The following is an 18,203-nucleotide window of genomic DNA, read 5'->3' as shown; positions in this document are numbered from 1 at the left end:
GCTCCTCCTCTCCTGCTTCCTTGCAAATACACACAAGCTGGAGTCATGGTGAATGAAACCAGCAGGCAAAGCCCTGCATGTGGTGAGGATGAAATGCCCTCCGTATTGGAACACAGTTCATTTAGTGACCATTTAAACTTACAACAGCACTGGAAAAGAGTGACTTATGACCATTTTTCACAGTTGCAATCTTTGTAGTATCCTCATGTGATCAAAATTCAGATGCTTGGCAACTGGTTCATACTCACAACGCTTGTAGTATCCCAAGATCATGCAACCCTCCTTTTGCAACCTGACAAGCAAAATCAATGGGGGGACCCAGATTCACTTAGCAACTGGCTGACTTATCAACAGCAGCGATTCCCTTAATGCCTGTGGCAAGAAAGGTGGAAAAACGGCCTGAAACCTCACTTAACAGAAATGATGGGCTCCATTGTGGTCGTAAGTCGAGGAATCCCTGTAAGGATCGGGCGGGGGGGGGGAGACCCCTCCTATGCCAGGATGCCCAACCAGAAGGAAAGGAGCCTCCCTCCTCACCCAGGACCCCACGGCCTCTCGCTGTGTGTGTGTTTGTGTGTGTGAAGGAGGGGGAGGACCCAGTTGTGGCTTCACAGCTGCAGCGCCTCCCCCCGCCCATCCGGTTCCGAGGCGGCGGCAGGGAGGAACCGCCGGGCGCCATGGCAACGCGCTGATGTTGCGGGGCGTCATAGCAACGCGCTGAAGGGGCGGGGCGAGGAGGGAGCGTGCGCACGCGTACCCCCGCGCGCGTGGCGGCCGTTGGTAAGGGGAGGAGCCACGGCCTCGACGACGGGATAGGCCTGGCGCGGCGAGAGGCTGCCGCACAACGACCCTGCGAGGTAGGCCGCCCGCCTTCGGGGGACGGGGGCTGAAGGGGGTGGTTGGGGGCGCGCGGCCTCCTCAACTTTGGCGGTTCTACATTATTTCGCTTTTCTGGCGTTCGTTCCCTCACTTCCTTCCCTTCATTTTGAGCGCCCCCCCTCACAGATCAAGGGAAAGAACCCCAAGCCCCCCCTTAGGAACCTTTTCCGTCCCTGCCGTGGATGATGGGCCCTTCATCATGAGGAGAGGGGATTTGTATGGTAGCGCCCCCCCCCCTTTGAACTTTGGGTGGTGGAGAGAGATCCCTGAAGGATCTTTGAGGAGGGGGGTGGATTCGGGGACCCCTTTGCCCTCCCTCCCCAGGCTTTGCTAGCTGCGAGGGAAGAGGGAGGGGCTCTTATAAGCCTCCCCAGGCTTGTTCCCCCCTCCCCCCATTTTCTTGCCCCCATTGGTGACCCTCCTGCTGCTGAAGGGGGCTGAGTTCAGCTCTGCCCTTCCCCCACCCGTCTCTTTCACTTCCTGTAGTCTCCCCCCCTCCTCAACTTCACACTCCCCCCCCCCTCAGTCTTTGGAAGAAAGCAAAAAAGAGGGTCACAGGCAGTCCCCGACTTAACGGCCAGAAGAGAGCCCCAAGTTCCTGTCGGCAAGCAGGCTCCTTGTTAAGTGAGTTTGGCCCCGTTTTATGACCTCCCTGGCTACGGTTGGTTAATTGTGAAGTTAAGTGAATCACTGCAGTTCTTAAATGAGTAACCGGGTTGTTAAGTGAATCAGGCTTCCCCCTTGACTTGGCTTGCCAGAAGGTCGAAAAAGGGAATTGTGTGGCCCCAGGACACTGGGACCGTCATAAATAAAAGTCAGTTGCCAAGCTTCTGAATTTTGATCATGGGACCATGGGGATGCTGCAAGGCTCATAAGTGTCGTAAGTCTCTTTTTTCACTGCCATTGTAATGGTCATTAAGTGAACTGTTGTAAGTCTGTATTGCAACTGGGCTGGATTAGGGTCTAAGTAACCCTGCTCTTCCTCCTGAAATTGCTGAGGACAAATTGCAACAATGCGGAAAGTATCTATGGTTGCTGATCTTGAGTCCTGTGTCTAGGAGACACATTTCATCCTTTTCCTGCAGTTGAGCTGCCATAGAGATCCAAGGGTCAGTCCAGAAAATGCATTAACAGAATAACAGGATTGGAAGGGACCTTGGAGGTCTTCTAGTCCAACCCCTCTGCTCAAGCAAGAGACATTCTCCAATTTCAGACAAATGGCTGTCCAGTTTCTTCTTAAAATCTGTCAATGATGGAGCGCCCACAACTTCTGGAGGGAAGCTATTCCATTGGTTGATTGTTCTCGATGTCAGGACGTTTCTCCTTGATTCCAGGTTGCTGCTTTCCTGGGTGAATTTCCATTCCTTGATTCTAGTCCTGTTTTCTGGTGCTTTGGAAAATAGGTTGACTTTCCTCTTCTTTGTAGCTGGGACTACTGCTATCACGGTCCTTCTCTTCCTTAGACTAGCCAGGCCCAGTTCCTGCAACCGTTCTTCATTTGTTTTAGCTTCCAGTCCCCTCATCATCCTGGTTGCTCTTCTCTGCACTCTTTCTAGAGTCTCTGCGTGGCGACCAAAAATGGATGCAGCATTTCAAGTGGTACTAACCCTTCATGTGATCTTGATTCTGTTAATTGGCTTTTTTGGGTAACTGCAGCACACTGCTGGCTCTTACTTAAATGGTTGTCTTCTAAAACTCCTGCATCACTCTCACTGTTCCTCTTAATGCTGTTGAGCCAGCTTCTACCTATTCCGTACCTCTACATTTGATTTTACCTGCCTAAAACCTTACTTTTCTCACTATTGAATTTCTTTTTGTTAGATGGGACCCGGTGTTCAAGTCTGTCAAGATCTTTCTTAGTGTCCTCTGCAAATTTGATGAGTTCCCCTTCTATTTCCTCATCTAAATCCTTTATGAAGAGTATTAGCCCAAACCCGCACTGCAGACTTCCCTTCAGGACTACACATTGAGTGTGGTTGGTCAGCCACTTACAAATCCGTCTGATGATATTATCTTTTTCTATCTTATCGAGTAGTAAGTTGTGGTCTATCAAATACTTTACTGAAATCCAAGTAAATTATGTCCACAGCATTTCAGTGGTCTAATTTAGCCACTTTGTCAAAGAATGCAATAAGATTTGTCTGACATGATGTGGGTTTGACAAACCCATTTTGGCTTCAGGTTATAACTTTGCTTGCCTTTAGGTGTTTGCTGATTCATTGCTTGATTATCTTTTCTAGCATTTTCCCAAGTATTCCCATTCTGTAGTTTCCTGGACCCATTTCCCCCCACGCGCTTTTGAAGATGGAAATCATGTCAGCTCTTTTCTAGTCCTCTGTGAGTTCTTCGGTGCTCCGTTACCAATTGTGTATTGATAACATTTATGGTTGCAATTGTGATTGCAACCATATATGTGTTTTTCCCACTTCGATATCCCTGTCTTTACATCTGATACTTTGCTGAGTATAAACTAGTTTCTTTTAAAGGCTGTGTATAAACTATTTAAGGGATTTTCATCATCACCAAGTTAATCATGAGGTGAATAGTGTTCTTCCAGATGAATCTACTCTAATAATAATTTCCTACAATTCTGATTTGTTTCATGAACCTCTGATTTTTAAAATGGGAATGACCCAACTAATACTAGGCACATCAGTGGATCCATTGGGTGGTCTCAAACTTTTGCAATTAAAACAGAAGGCTTGGCTAATCTCAATCATTAACGTTTCCAGGGGCAACACAAAGGGCCACACCAGCTTGGCTAGCACTTTTAGGGTTCCTTCCCTGACCATTTTCCCCTCATATTCCTCTTCAGGTTTTTCCTCTAAGATGGAAACTTGGCTAGTAAGAAAGAGTGGCTCTTTGACTTCCTCCTAGTTGGTGCATCTCATGGATTCTCCTAGCAGACAATGGAGCACCTCTCAAGCGATGGGCCCCAAATCTTGCAGCCAAAGGAGGAGAGCTGCTCTGCAAGGCAAGAGGCAGGCAGCAGTGGGGACCATCTCTCCGAGGACCCCCCAGAAACCAAGCTCCCCTTTTCCAACGATCCTTTCAGACTGCAGTTAGAAGGATCCCAAGCCCCAGCTGGGCTCAAGTCATTCACTCCAAAGCCTCCCCGTAAACCGAGGCTGGAGCGGACATCGTCTCTGGACGAACTGATCTGGCGGAGGAGGAGGAGGCCTTTCAGAATGTATCAAGGGAATTCGGTTGATTCCACTGAGGGGGGCTCCTCCGATGGGTCTTTCCAGGGAGAGAGCCCCACCAAGCAGGAAGGCGCCTCCAGCGGCAACCACCGCCATCTCCAGCCTCGGCATGACTTGAACCCAGGCTCCGAGGGTCCCCACCTCAGCCAAAGCAGACCCAGCCTTTCAGCTTCACCCCGGAAGTTGTCCAAGGTCTTGGCCTCCCAGCCTCCACCTCCTCTGGAACTTGAGGGCTCCTTTCCTTCTCTGAGGACAACTAATAGGATTGACCCAGATTGCGCGGAGTACAAGTTGGGCTCCTGGAGGGGGCTTCCAAGAGCAGGCAGCAGCTGGAGCGACACGCAGCTTCAGAGCCGGGGAATGGCTTGCGAACACTGCTTGGCCGCCTTCACCAAATCGACCTTCAGCCTACTGGCCCCCATCCGGATCACCGACGTGAGAAACAGGTGTGTATCTTGGGTCAGAGGGACCATGAGGGTGGCAATCCCCCCCCCCCCCCGCTCCAATATGGACATGGCCTTTGCTATTTTTTAAAGACAAATTCTTCTTTGTTTAAGGAAATCTGAATGCGGAAACGGAAAATTGTGTGTGTGTGGGGGGGGGGGGTTCTTAGAAGGATGCTTTAGCAGCAACCTAATACTCCCCTCCCCCACTAATGTTGATGTTAAATCCCTGTCAGTTTTCAGTGTGTAGCTTTTAGATGATAAGATTTTGCTTACTCTTCTTCAGAAAGTTATCTGTTTGCAGAGATAGTGCTGTTTACGTACACACTACTCCGCCCTGCCTTCCCAGCCCAGCTGCTTAGATCCCTGGCATAAAGAGAAGGATCGCTAGCTCAGCTTCAGCCTTGGAGTTGCCAACAGAAGGATAGGGTAGCCTGTGAGGAGGAAGCCCCTGTTGCTGTTTTGCTGATCTTTCTGTAGAAAGAAGGCTGTTTTGTATTCATCAGGAATAGGACACTTTTTTCATCTTGAGAAAGGAGAAATCCATGATAAAATGACTTCTGACACCACTGAGCTAGCTCTGAGGAGCCTCCCTGTCTAGGAACCACTGACTGTGGGATGGACTAGCCTGTCCCTCTCTAAAATCGAGGCCAAGTCCTAGAGAGGCTCCTTGATAACAGGAGGGCACCATATTTCAGTGGCTGTTTTGTCCTTCAGGTGCATGCAGCCATCCATGGTTAAGGTAGAAAACTAGCAGAAGTGAGCTGTTCATGGGTTAGAGAACCTGTTTATCATGGAATAATCCTGATTGCATTGCAGTATATCTTTTCTTGCCCACCCCCACATTCCAGGCTTTGGGTCGGGAGAATGGGGAAGGAAAGAGTGGCTAGCCACCCAGCTCTACTTTGCACAGGTTGGGAGGGCTTTAAAAAGTGCCTCAGGGAGACCCACCATCCCTGGTGACCGGGTTTAATAACAGGGAGAAAGGACGGCTCTGCGTGTGGTGCAACATTGTTCTTCTAGCAAAAATTCTGTCCATGATCTTTGAAGCCAACACAACTTCACACTTGGGTCTGTAGAGATTCTCAGCCCTCCAGGTCACGGTGGTCCCACCGGTGCTTTAATCTTTCAGGGGAACTTTACCCTTCCCTGCTCATTTGGCAAGGGCCTTGTCAAGGGAGGTTAAATGTGGAGATAAGGATTGTCCCACCCCCATCCCCCCAGTGGGCTTCATGATTTAAGTTTGTCCTCCTGAGCATTGTAACTGCTGCCCCTCACTGAACTGAAGAAGACCTCTCTCTGAGTCTCTTCCCCCTCGTCTCCCCCCTTCCCATATCACTCCAGTGCCAGCGGAGCTTTTTCAGGGGAGCACTTTTCCACAGCTACCCTGAGACTTTGGAGCTAAGAAAGGCCTGGCTCACCTCCTCCCTTCTTCCCCTTTTGGCTTCTGACTCCTGAGTTCAGCCTTAGTTGACTTTCCACAGGTAAGTCAAGCCTATCAACCTTCCCTGTAGATTGTCTCAACGCAACAAAACAGAATATCCTTTTCTACAGAAGCTACTTGGAAGGCAGCCTTCTTGCTAGTGGTGCCCTCCTGGGAGCAGAAGAGCTGAACCGGTATTTTCCTGATCGCAACATTGGCATCTTTGTAGCCACCTGGAACATGCAGGGCCAGAAGGTGAGGAAGTGAGGGGGTCACGGTCCTTCTCTAACCACCAGGAGTTTTTATAGGAAAGTCCAGGAGGAAAAAATGAAGGCTCAGCTCAGCTTGGCCTACAGAATTGGCAGGTCGGGCTCACACAAACTTTTCTCCCTGGGAAAACATTACTGCACACTTGCCCTTTTACACCATGAACTCTGCAGATATTTCTGGCAAGTGATTCTAATTTTGCATGTCAAGTGCATATTTTAATGCAAACGATTTGGAAGCGTGTTCAGTGAGGATATGTGCAACCTGTCGGGACTAACCAGCAGTCTTGGATCCATAAATCCACTTGCAGCTCCTCCATTCCCAGACACGGAGTGTTTTCTAATCCCTTTCAGCTTTTCTTCCACAAACCATTTTTTTTCTGGGAAATGTAATAAAAGAGTGGAAAGAAGCAGATGGGTTAGTCCAGCTTTCTAGAGGTGATCTGTGGGTGAGAAAACAAAAGAAAACGGGAGCCTTTCCTTGTGGGATTCTTTTGTTTTTGCCACTTTACAGATGGGACTTGAAGTTGTCCTTGTTAGAATGCTTTGTACCTGAAATAAGTATTTGTTTGTGCATCATTTCACAAGTAGTGCCAAGGATAGCAGGAGAAGCAGAGTCACCTTAATTCTCCAAATAATGTGGATTAAGTAATTTGTCCATTTTCTGAATTCCAACTCAGGTGAACAGAAAAAGTATTTGCATCCTGCAGGCAGAAAAAATGGATTTGACCCCCTGTATCATTTCTTGTTGGCAGCTAGAGCCCCCCAGTCGGCCTGTGGGGCTCCTCTACAATTGGGAAGGTCATTTTTTTTCTTGCAGGAGCTCCCTGAGGTGCTGGATGACTTCCTGTTGCCGTCTGAGCCCGATTATGCACAGGACATGTATGTGATAGGGATCCAAGAAGGCTGTCCAGATAGGTATGGAAACAGAAGCATCTTTGTAGCTGAGGGATCCTTCCTTCCTTCCTCCCTTCCTCCTTTCATGTATCCTTCCTTCCTTCCTTCCTTCCTTCCTTCCTTCCTTCCTTCCTTCCTTCCTTCCTTCCTTCCTTCCTTCCTTCCTCTTTCCTCCTGAGTATCCCCACACTACAAGTATGATCACCACCCTCCATGGGGTAAGGCTGTCGCAAGCCCTCTTTTGCAATGAGGCAGAACTTTGGGCGAAGGCTGCCAGGGCTCCCTTGGCAATCTTAGTCCCGTCTTCTCCTTCCCTCTTCACTTCAGCGGGCATGACCAGAGGCCAGCATTCGGGAGAAGAGTGCAGGTGGGCCGTTCCCTGCCAGGAATTGGGAGCCAAGCGGAGGGTCCCAACCACACGGAGCGAGTGTGAATGACGAGTGCTTCCGGGCGATCCTGTGTCCTCTGAATCAGCCTGACTGGGGCCCAGAAGTCCTTTCTGAGTTTGGATTAGGCCTGCTGACCTCCGAGCTGCTCCAGGACCGAGTGGCCAATTGGCTTTGCTTTCTTTCTGCAGGCGAGAGTGGGAGATTCGCCTGCAGACAACGCTGGGCCCCCAGTACGTCATGTCTTACGCAGCTGCTCACGGGGTCCTTTACCTGGCCTTCTTCCTGCGAAGGGACCTCATCTGGTTTTGCTCAGGTAGGCCCGGCCAGCGATGAATCCCGTGTGGCCTTTTCAGTTGCTTCTACCATGGGAATGTTGCTGAATCGCCAGACAGCCTTGTTTTTATTTGGTGGGAAGAAAGCTGCAGGCTTAGAAGGCGGAACTGAAGGCCTTCATTAAATTGCAGCATTTTCCACCCCAGGTATTGATGAGAAGGTCTATCCCCATCTGGTCTGAGCCTCCTTGACAGGCCGTGCTGCTTCTCTCTTCCCACAGAGGTGGAATATGCCACAGTGACCACGCGCATCGTGTCTCAGTTCAAGACCAAGGGTGCGCTGGGAATTTGCTTCACGTTCTTCGGCACGTCCTTCCTTTTCATCACTTCCCATTTTACCTGTGAGTACCTCCCCAAGTTCCGCTTGCGTCTCCCTTGGAATCAGAGTAGGTGTTTATTCCCCAAAGCTGTGTAAACAGGTACGCCAGTCGAACGACTTGCTTTATGCTCTGGTCCCAGTTGAATGCAAGTAAGTTAAGCTATGTGGAGTTATTGCAGAAAGTTAGGAAGCCGTGTCTTCAAAGGAATGGATAGCATGAGACATTCTCCCCCCTTGATAGTCCCAAGGCTTTTGGGAGTCCACAATCATGCAGCAGATTAGGGGACTGGAGGCTCAAACATAGGATGAAGGGTTGCAGAAACTGGACATGGCTGGTCTAGGGAAGAGAAGGACCAGAGGAGGCAGGATAGCAATCTTCCAATACTTGAGGGGCTGCCACAGAGAGGAGGAAGGGGGTCAAGCTATTCTCCCAAGCACCCGAAGGCCAGACAAGGAACAATGGATGGAAACTGAACAAGGAGAGATTCCACCTGGAAATAAGGATAATTTTTCTGACAGTGAGAACTATTTTTTTGAACTATTTCCATCTGGCAGATGGTGCAGGACAATAAAAACAAGGGCAAGTAGGCCGAAAAACAACTTCTACCCCAGAGCAATAACTATATTGAATTCTACTGTGTAGTGCAATATTAATCGCAATATCAGGGGTTTTAATTCAGTTGTATAGAATCTAAAGGATGTGTATTTTTATTTTTATAGCTTTATTATGTATAATGTACACTGAAGATGGCATTTGATTTCATTGTATGAGGTGCAGTGACAAAGTAAACTAACTAACCAAAGTGGTTTCCAGTGGAAGCTGCTGTGTTGGGGTCCAACCTGCCCTAAGTAGCCTTCTTTTCTTTCAGCTGGAGACGGCAAAGTCAGTGAGAGGCTCCTGGATTACCACAAAACCATCCAGGCTCTTTCGCTGCCCAGAAATATTCCAGATACCAACCCCTATCGATCGAATTCCTGTGAGTAACTCGGCACTTGGAAAATGTTGCTTTCACTCTGTGTTTGTCACTTTCTCTTTCAAATAAATAACCGCCATCATGATGCCCCCGAAAGAAAGTTTGTGTTCTGGAAAGTCACTGATTTGGCCTGGGCACAAAATGATGGGTCCCAGCGATTAAAATCGGACTTTAGAGGGAACAGCCAACGTTTCCCAATCTGTGCAGTTTCGAGATGGGTGGGCTTTATTTAGGGATTTATTTAGTGATGACAGTTTTTGGCCCATGCCATCACTCCGCTAAACAAAACTAATTCCCACAACACTCTGTCAAACTATTTATTAAGTATTACTATGATTCTTTTCATCCTATCCCATATTGCCTATCTCCTTTTTTACTTATGACTGTAACTTTGTTGCTTGTCTCTTTACGGTTTATATTGTTTGTTTAGTTTCCTAGTATGACTTATGTTGATTTATGCTTATTTAGTATCCTGTGACTATCATTAAGTGTTGTGTCTTATGATTTATGATGAATGTATTTTTACGATGACTCTGATCATGGTTTATCACTTATATCTTTTATGCACCAAATAAATCCCTTGTATGTCCAGTCTCACACTTGGCCAATAAATAATTCCAGATTAACCCCAGAATTCCCCAACCAGCAAGGGAATAGCTAAGAATTCTGGGAATTGAAATCCATGCATTTCAAAGTTGCTGAGATTAGCAACCAGGGCAGGCAGATGGTGGAAGATTATAGTCCCTATGTTTCAAAAACTGTAATGAAGTCACACAGAAATTCAGAATTTAGATAGTCCTTGACTTGCAACCATTTGTTTAGTGACTGTCTGAACTTACAGCAGCACTGAAAAAGCGACTGATGGCTGTTGCAGCTTCCCCATGGCCATGTGAGCAAAATCCAGACCCTTTGCAACTGGCAGGTCTTTGTGACAGTTGAGTGTCCTGGGGTCACTTTTGTGCCCTTCTGACAAGGAAAGCCAATGGGGGAAGCCACATTCACACAGTAATCATGTGGCTAACGTAACAGCTGCGGTGATTCACGTAAGCACTGTGGCACAAATGGTCGTAAAATCACACAAAAGTCAAAAACTGGTTTATCAACAGAAATATTGGGCTCAAATGTGGTCCTAAATCGAGGACTCTCTCTACAGTTCAGACCTGAAGCGGTTTTAGTTTCGGTTGCCCTGTTGGCAACCTTTGAATGGGATGAATATCACCCTTAAGGCCCCTTGGTCAACCTCAGGTGCCCAGGAACTCGGTGCAGATGGTCAGGGAAGAAGGCTTTGCCTTGCTGCCGTGGGCTCTCCTCCACTCACTTCCCCCTCCTTCGCTTGCTCTTCTGCAGCTGACGTCACGAGCCGCTTCGACCACGTCTTCTGGTTCGGAGACTTCAACTTCCGCCTGAATGAGGACCGGGAGGTGATAGAGCAGATCCTCAACCACGACCAGGACCTGGACGTGTCGGTGCTGCTGCAGCATGACCAGCTGCGGAAGGAAATGCAGACTGGTGAGGAGCCCCTTCCCATTTCCCATGTGCTTTTGCAAGAGCCAGCCTCTTTCCCCCCCCCTTCCTCCCCAAAAGTCTTGATCCATGCAATAAGAGTTACAGAGCCCAAAACTGCAGCTGTGTGCCAGTTGTGCCCCTTCCTGCAGTCTCGGCACCACAGGTTTGCCTCCACCCCTCTCAAAAAGGCAGTGGCCCCTTTGATGCTCCACAACTCCTGCTTGGTTTCTGAGTGCAATTTAGAGGGCTGCTTTTGACCTTTGGAGCCCCGATGACCGCAGAAGAGAATTAACTCAGCCACCTCAGTTGTCCTGGAAGATGCCCTGGGCAGAATCTCTTTTCCATGGAGGGTGATGAGGTCCAGAGCAGTTTCTTTCAGTAGGAGGACCTCTTGGGGGTCAAGCTTGCTCCCTCCCTTTTGGGAAGGTGCTAAAGAAAGAGCTCTCTCAAGGAGCATTGGTCAGGATTTCTTAGGTTTTTTTTTTCTTTAAGGGATTACTATTTATTTACGGGTAGGTAGGTAGATAGATAATAGACAGACAAACAGACAGATAGATATGTAATAGACACAGAGAGATAGATAATAGACAGACAGACAGACACACACACACACACATACTGTTTTTGCATATCTTGTTAATCCCCGTGCATTCTAGTTCATGACAGCCAGACAGAAGCATAGGACTGGAAGGGCCCTCGGAGATCTTCTGGTCCAATCCGCTGCCCATAGCAGAAGAGTTTATGATCATCCTGGGCAAATGGTTGTCCAAACTTTTCTTGAAACCCTCCAGTGATGGAGCAGCCATAAATCCTGGAAGGGAGCCATTCCACTGGTTTTATTCTCACTGTCAGGAAGCCGCTCCTTAGTTCCAGGTTGCCTGTCTCTTTTACGAGCTTCCCACCCAGGCTTCTTGCCCTCCCCTCGGGAGCTCTGGCGAGCAAGTCCATCCCCCTCTCTCTGCGGCAGCTGCCCGTGTACCAGAAAGCAGCTGTCAGGTTGCCCCTGATTCTTCTCTTCGTTAGACTAGATGTAGCCATTTCCCTGAACTCTTCCTCCTGCAATGTATCCTGTAGACCCCTTAAAGTCTTTGTTGCTCTTCTCGGCCACACTTTCAGAAGTCTCCGTGTCTTTTTTTAAAAATTGTGATGACCAGAATTGGCGGCAATATTCCCAGTGTGGCCTCACTAATAAGCAGTCCTGTCACGTCTCATGATTTGGGTGCTACCCCTCTAATGATGCAGCCAAGGGTTGCATTGGCTTTTTTTGGTGGGGGCAGCACACGGCTGTCTCATACTTCAATTGAGATACCTAGAGTCTGCACAGTTACTCCTGTTGCCCTAGGTACCACCTATAGATTTGGTTTTTTCCCCTGCCTAGTTCTTACCACTGAACTACATCTTGTAGCCGAGGTGGCGCAGTGGTTAGAGTGCAGTACTGCAGGCCACTTTAGCTGACTGCTATCTGCAGCTCGGCGGTTCAGATGTCACCGGCTAAGGTTGACTCAGCCTTCCATCCTTCCGAGGTGGGTGAAATGAGGACCCAGATTGTTGGGGGCAAATGGCTGACTCTGTAAACCGCTTAGAGAGGGCTGAAAGCCCTATGAAGCAGTATATAAGTCTAACTGCTATTGCTATTGCTATTGCCAACTCAAATCTGTTAAAATCCATCTAAATCTCATGTCTGGAAGATGGCTATTAGCTATGCCCCTTATCTTGGCATCTGCAAATGTGTTGAATTCTCCTACCCACTCATCTACATCACTGATTAAGAGATTGTAGAGAAGAGCAACGAAGACGATTAGGGGACTGGAGGCAAAACCTTAGGATGAACAGTTGCGGGAACTGGGAATACGTAGAGTCTTAACATTTAACAAAGAGAAGAGGTGACATGGTGGCAGTCTTTCATTATTTGAGAGGCTGTCCCAAGGAAGAAGGGGCCAACCTAGTCTCCAAAGCACCTGAGGGCAAGACAAGAAGTAACAGGTGGAGGCTTAACAAAGACCGATCCGATCTAGAATTAAGGAGAATTTCCTGAAAGTGAGAACAATTAATCGGTGGGACAACTTTCCTCCAGAGGTTATAGGTGCTCCATCACTGGATATCTTAAGAAGAGATTGGACAGCCATTTGTCTGGGATGGTGTAAGGACTCTTGCTTGAGCAGAGGGTTGGACTAGACGACCTCCAAGGTCCCTTCAACTGTTATTCTGTGTTCTGTATGTTCACTATGATTAACTACCCACGGAGCTTTTGCTAGCTAAAAGGCAGACCCATTCCTTGCAACATTAAGCGTGTATACAGGGAGTCCTTCACTTACAAGAGGGAAGGCGGAAGCCGGAAGGAAAAGTTGCAAGTCTCAAGCCTGATACCTCACTTAATCTGTCAGAAATGATGTAGGGTCTCCTGCTTGGGTGGGGGGTTGGACTAGATGACCTACAAGGTCCCTTCCAGCTCTGTTAATCTGTTAATTACCATAGTGATTTGCTTAAATACCTTAGTAAAAGTCGTAAAATTGGGTGCAGCCAGATGGTAACTCACATAATGACTATCCCATTTAATGACAAATGGTTCTAGTCCCTATTGTCATACATCGAGGCTTCGCCTCTTGCTCATTTCCAGGTTTTTTTTTGGGGGGGGGGGGTTATTGTTATTAAACCATACCCAGTTGATTACACCCACATTTGATTTAGCCACAGCCTGAGGGCGGAGACTGGTGACCTGTCAGAAGGGACTGGGGTGATGGTGGAGTTGGGGTGGTGGGAGAGGCCTTCCAACCCAGCACCACCTTGGCTCACTGACTCCATCTGCCTGGGAGGCTTTTTACCTTGATCCGTGTTACTAAAGCCTTTCGCCCGAGATTGTGGTTCCGGCATCCTCCATTTGCCAGCTCACTGCAGCCCCTGGCATGTAATGGCAGGGCGTCTCGGGGCCTCCTTAATGCTGGGATTTTAGGGTCCAGCCCTTTGACTTGCCTGGTCTGCCCTTTGCACAGGTTCTCTATTTAAGGGGTTCCAAGAGGCCCCCATCTTTTTCCGTCCTTCCTACAAGTTTGACGTTGGACAGGACACCTATGACACAACCTCCAAGCAGAGGACACCTTCATATACGGTAAGGGTTTGGCAGGCAGCAGGAAACCAGGCCTCCCCCCTCCCCAAGGAGCCCCTCCAGCAGAAAAGGGCAAACTGAAGCCTACCGTTCTGCCCCCAAATTCCCACAGGCAGGCTAGCCTTTCTTCCACCCACCCTGCCTGCCGCTCAATTGGTTAGCAAACTGGCACAGAGTACAGTAGGACGTGGAGGGAGATGGAATGGGAGGGTCTACTTCATTAAACATACCTTTCCCCCAAGCCTCAGCTCCACTCGGGTACCAAAAGATTCTGTGATAGATGAGAAGGCTTCAGCCATGCCCCACCCCTCCCCCCCCAAATCTGCTTTGAGGGAAGAGAACTTCCTGCCTCCGAAGGCTGTGTGCACCCGAGGGAGAGTGTGAGCGTGGAAGTCCCCCCCCCTCCCCTCAACCGCTACATATACAGGACCCTTTGGCCCAAAAAGCTTGCCTGCACTGGCCCAGAGGCTTTGGGATGAAGAAGTCATGTAAATGATACAGAGATGACTTCCTTGGGTTACCTTTTCCTTCTGCAAGAGCTGATTTGGTCTAGTGGTGAAAGGCATTGGGCGAGAAAGTGAGAAACCCATGAGTTAGCTTCATTTATTCATTCAATTTTCATGCCACCCATCTCCCCTGTCAAGTGACTCTAGTTCTGCCGTCTGTATTGCGCCAAGAGAAGAGCATGGACACATTCCTGAAGCCACCAGAGGCGTTTTCTTACTGTGCCTCTTCAAACTTCAGAATGGCTCCCTTAAGCATTGTCCTCATCTTTTACATGTGGCTCCTTCCCTCCTTTATTCCAGAAAAGGAAGCTTCCCATCTCCTTGCCTGCCTGAAGCTGGCATAATACTCCGTGTTCCAGGGACAGGGAAGAAACATGGCAAATTAAGCTCACCTCGCTTAAAAACAATAATGGAAGATCTCAAAGCTCTTTCCCCAAAGTTACATCCACGGCAGCTCGAGGTGTCAGGGTTCGAAAAAACACCCCCAACGGAAGAAAATCCCAAGGCTTGAGTTTCCTCAAAGTTCCACTTTATTAGAGATGTCACGTTGGCACATCTGGAAAAACACAAATCTGAGAGCTTCCAGGTTTTCCCACCTAGTTGAAAGTTCCAAGACCCTACCCCAACACCCACGTCCATCCCATGGTCCAATCCTTCATTGCCACGAGGAAAGATTCCTCTCATCCACCTCTGTCCAGGTGCAGGGACAAAGTGACCTTGGCTTTCTGAGAAAGAAGGTTGTTATGGCTACACATCACCCATATACTCTGTATAATCCCCCCTCCCATTTTCCCAGAGTAGAACGTGTAGCAGGCCTGAAATATTCCAGGTCTGAGACGAGGTTCTGCAGCGCCCGAGGCGGTGTTCTCCTACCTGGGTAGGGATCTCCACTGTCACACCTTCTGGGAGGCCCCTGCGCCAGAGATCTAAGGGAGATCTGTTTGCCTAGGAGCAAGAGAGCCTTTCTAGTTAGGTTTGTCAGGGGAGCTCTGCTAATCTTGGATCTCTTTTCCAGGACCGGGTCATCTATCGAAGCCGCCACCCAAATGAGATCCATGCTGTGAAGTACTCGGCCTGCTTTGGGATCAGGACGTCCGATCACCGCCCTGTGTATGGCTTGTTCCGTGTCAAAGTGAGACCTGGGAGGGACAAGTGAGTAGGGCTCTCCTTGAGGGGCCTTTTGAAAAGGCTTCGTCCTCCCAATTGGGCCTGCATTGCAACACTTTGGTCTGAGCTGTGACTTGGAGCTGGGATGGCAAACCTATGGCATGCATGGCACAGGTGGCACACAGCCTCCTCTCTGGGCACACCAGCTGTCGCCTCAGCCCAGCTCCACCGTGCATGTGCATGCCTCCCACCAGCCAGCTGGTCTTCGGGTCTCTGCCACGCATGCGCAGGGATTGGGTCGCAGGTAGGGAACGTGCTTAGAGGGGGGTGGGGGATCAGATTGCATTTTAGGGGGGGGGGGTCCCTTGGCCCGTTTTGGCTTCCAGGCTGGTGCAGGCAGCCTTCCAAGTGGGGCATTGCATTATGGGTGCAGATGGTTTTGGCACATTGACGCCCAAAAGGTGAGCCATCCCTGACTCGGAGGCTGGGTGATGAAGCCAGATGGCAGCCTTTGTCCCTCAGGGCTGGGATCAGGAGCTGAGGAGGATTGAGGCTTTGGCTCTGCATTGGGATGAAACCACCGGTCTGAACTAGACCAACCTACCTGTGAGAAGGCAGAGAGCCCTCAGCCACCCCATACCTGGGCTCTCCCGCTGAACTGCCCTTCGTCCTTAACAACGGGGACTCAAGGGACGGATATGAAACCCACCCCTTTATGCAGGGTCTCTAGCCTCTACCTAAGAGAATGCAGGGCTCTGTATTTGTAGCTCTTCTTCTTCGCTATTCAGAATCTCACAGGAGCCAAGCCTAGAAAGATTTTATACAGTCTTGTGGTCATTTCTTTTTGAAGACATTTTCATTTTGGCATCTGGGCCATTGCACAGCAGGCCACATTCTGTGGAAAGGTTACCGACCCAATTAAGGGGTGGGGGTGGGGAGAAACTGGTGCTTTAATCCAATTACCGCTGGTGCTTCCAGGCCGTGCAAAGATGGAAGTGAGGCAAAATCAGGATGCCCATTGGAATGCCCCCCCCCAGATTGTAACACAATATAGGTTTGTTTAAATTTTCACCAGCTGGTGTGTGCTTTGTCCCCTTCACCCACAGCATCCCACTGGCTGCAGGCCTGTTTGATCGAGAACTTTATTTGATTGGCATAAAGAGACGGAGCAAGAGGCAGCTTCAGAAAAAACAAGCTGTGAAAAACCAGAAATCCAGCGCCGTCTGTTCTGTTTCCTGACCAAATCCATTAACCCGAGAACTTCTGGGGCGAGTGGAAGGGCTTGTGGACCAGGTCTCCTTCAGCGCATTCTCTGAAGCCAGGCTGGGGAGGGGCTTCCACAGGGCCCCAAAAGCGAAGAGCTCTTTGAGGCTGGGAACGGCTGGGCAGCCAAGGGATCAAGATTTACCAAGCATGGAGCTTCTTCCTGCTCGACAGGCCGTTGTTCCTGTATCCTGTTGCTTGAGGAAAGTAAACCTGCAGGGTGTTGGCATTTACACCAGCCACAAACATTTCTTAGGTTTTCTGAGGATCATACCTTGGGAACAAAGGACCACATTCTCTAAGCTTTGTTTTGTTCACCTGCAGCTGAATTAGTGTCTAATTTGGTCCCACAAACCAACATTTTTCCTAAGAATTCTAGAAAGGTCCCTGAAATGCCAGATGGGTAAGGGAAGACTCAGAAAGCACCAGCATGGGAGTCTATAAAACAAGCCAGCTTCCACCAACTACATTTTTTTAAAAATCCATTAACTTAAGAAATAGTGGAAACCAGTTTCACTCAACACACAGCCTTGACTGGCTGCAAAAATCAGTATTTTCAATAGCAGAGGGCAATTTTTAGCCAATGCCAACAGTTGATAGTTAAGAAATGTTTTCCCCTTCATCATTTTCCTGGATTGTGTTTCAGTTTGCAATTCCTTGAAATAAAAGGATGATCCAGAACTTTTAAAATGTGTCCCAAGTGTTCTTCAATCTCTGTACTGCTGATATGCTTGTATTCCTACCTGGAGCTAATTTAAATCCTCATCAATGGAAGTCCAGTATTTTCAACATGCAATACACGTTTCCCCTTTAGGATACATAATTAAGCATTAATTGTAAGATTCAGAATGTAGATGTATAACATACACATTGCTTGTAGAGCTGGGTTGTGGCAAAGGGCTGATTCCCAGAGCAGGGGTCTCCAACCGTGGCAACTTTTAAGACTTGTGGACTTCAACTCCCAGAGTTCCTCAGCCAGCTTTGCTGGGAGATGAAGCCCACAAGTCTTAAAGTTGCCACGGTTGGAGACCCCTATCCCAGAGTATTCTTCCAGCCTGCAATGTGGCAACTCCATGAAGGAAATCTCGGTTCAATTCCTTATCGAGCAAACCCCCACGGAAGTAGTGCTTCATAGCAAATTCCAGCTATAGCAAATGCGCCCAAGATTCCACTCTAGCATCTCTTTTGCTCCCCATGGGATGAACCATCAGGACAAGGAGGCTGGCAAAGAATCCCTCCAGGGAAGAGGAACAGGAAGATAACTGGGCTGAGGCTTCAGGGAGTTTTCAGTCCTCTCCTGCCTCGGCAAACAGGCCAGAATCCTTTCCTCTCAACAGGAATCCCTTGTTGCATTGGGAAAAAGGAGGATTTTTGTCAGCCAGCAGAGACCAGAGGAGGGTCTGTCTCCCTGCAAAAACAGGTCTCCAGCCTGGGTGATAAACATTAAATGTACAATGAACTGGACCAATAACTTAATGCCACATACATGGTTCTAGAGCATTTTTGGTACTTCTCAAAGATGGCTCAAATTAACAATAGCCTCTGAAAAGTCAGTTATAACCTGAATTAGAACTAATGGCCTCCATTCAGCCT

General features: G+C 48.7%; 1 protein-coding gene across 2 annotated transcripts; it reads left to right on the top strand.

The window, feature by feature from the left end:
• The first annotated feature begins 749 nt into the window (after nt 1-749).
• INPP5E (inositol polyphosphate-5-phosphatase E) lies at nt 750-17,542 on the top strand. 2 transcript variants are annotated; one of them, XM_032232646.1, is made up of 11 exons: nt 751-857; nt 3,695-4,528; nt 6,080-6,203; nt 7,035-7,132; nt 7,689-7,813; nt 8,054-8,173; nt 9,021-9,128; nt 10,473-10,634; nt 13,622-13,737; nt 15,256-15,392; nt 16,454-17,542. In XM_032232646.1, exons 2-11 carry the CDS (start codon nt 3,789-3,791, stop codon nt 16,584-16,586), a joined length of 1,863 nt encoding a protein of 620 aa, XP_032088537.1. In that variant the 5' UTR covers nt 751-857; nt 3,695-3,788; the 3' UTR covers nt 16,587-17,542. The 2 variants fall into 2 exon arrangements, with proteins under 2 accessions (XP_032088539.1, XP_032088537.1); XM_032232648.1 differs by lacking the exons at nt 6,080-6,203; nt 7,035-7,132 and having other exon boundaries at nt 750-857.
• Nucleotides 17,543-18,203: the final 661 nt, after the last annotated feature.

The sequence above is a fragment of the Thamnophis elegans genome, chromosome 16 (assembly GCF_009769535.1).
Source record: "Thamnophis elegans isolate rThaEle1 chromosome 16, rThaEle1.pri, whole genome shotgun sequence".
Classification (NCBI taxonomy): Eukaryota; Metazoa; Chordata; class Lepidosauria; order Squamata; family Colubridae; genus Thamnophis; species Thamnophis elegans.
The sequence above is the reverse complement of the archived record's forward strand: the minus strand, read 5'-3'. Positions and strand labels throughout refer to the sequence as shown.

What these genes read in the sequence shown, in the direction of transcription:
- INPP5E (XM_032232646.1), top strand. Translation starts at nt 3,789, where the DNA reads ATGGAGCACCTCTCAAGCGATGGGCCCCAAATCTTGCAGCCAAAGGAG. An exon ending in GGAACATGCAGGGCCAGAAG is followed by an intron (nt 6,204 to 7,034) that starts GTGAGGAAGTGA and finishes TTTTTCTTGCAG; the next exon opens with GAGCTCCCTGAGGTGCTGGA. An exon ending in CCTCATCTGGTTTTGCTCAG is followed by an intron (nt 7,814 to 8,053) that starts GTAGGCCCGGCC and finishes CTCTTCCCACAG; the next exon opens with AGGTGGAATATGCCACAGTG.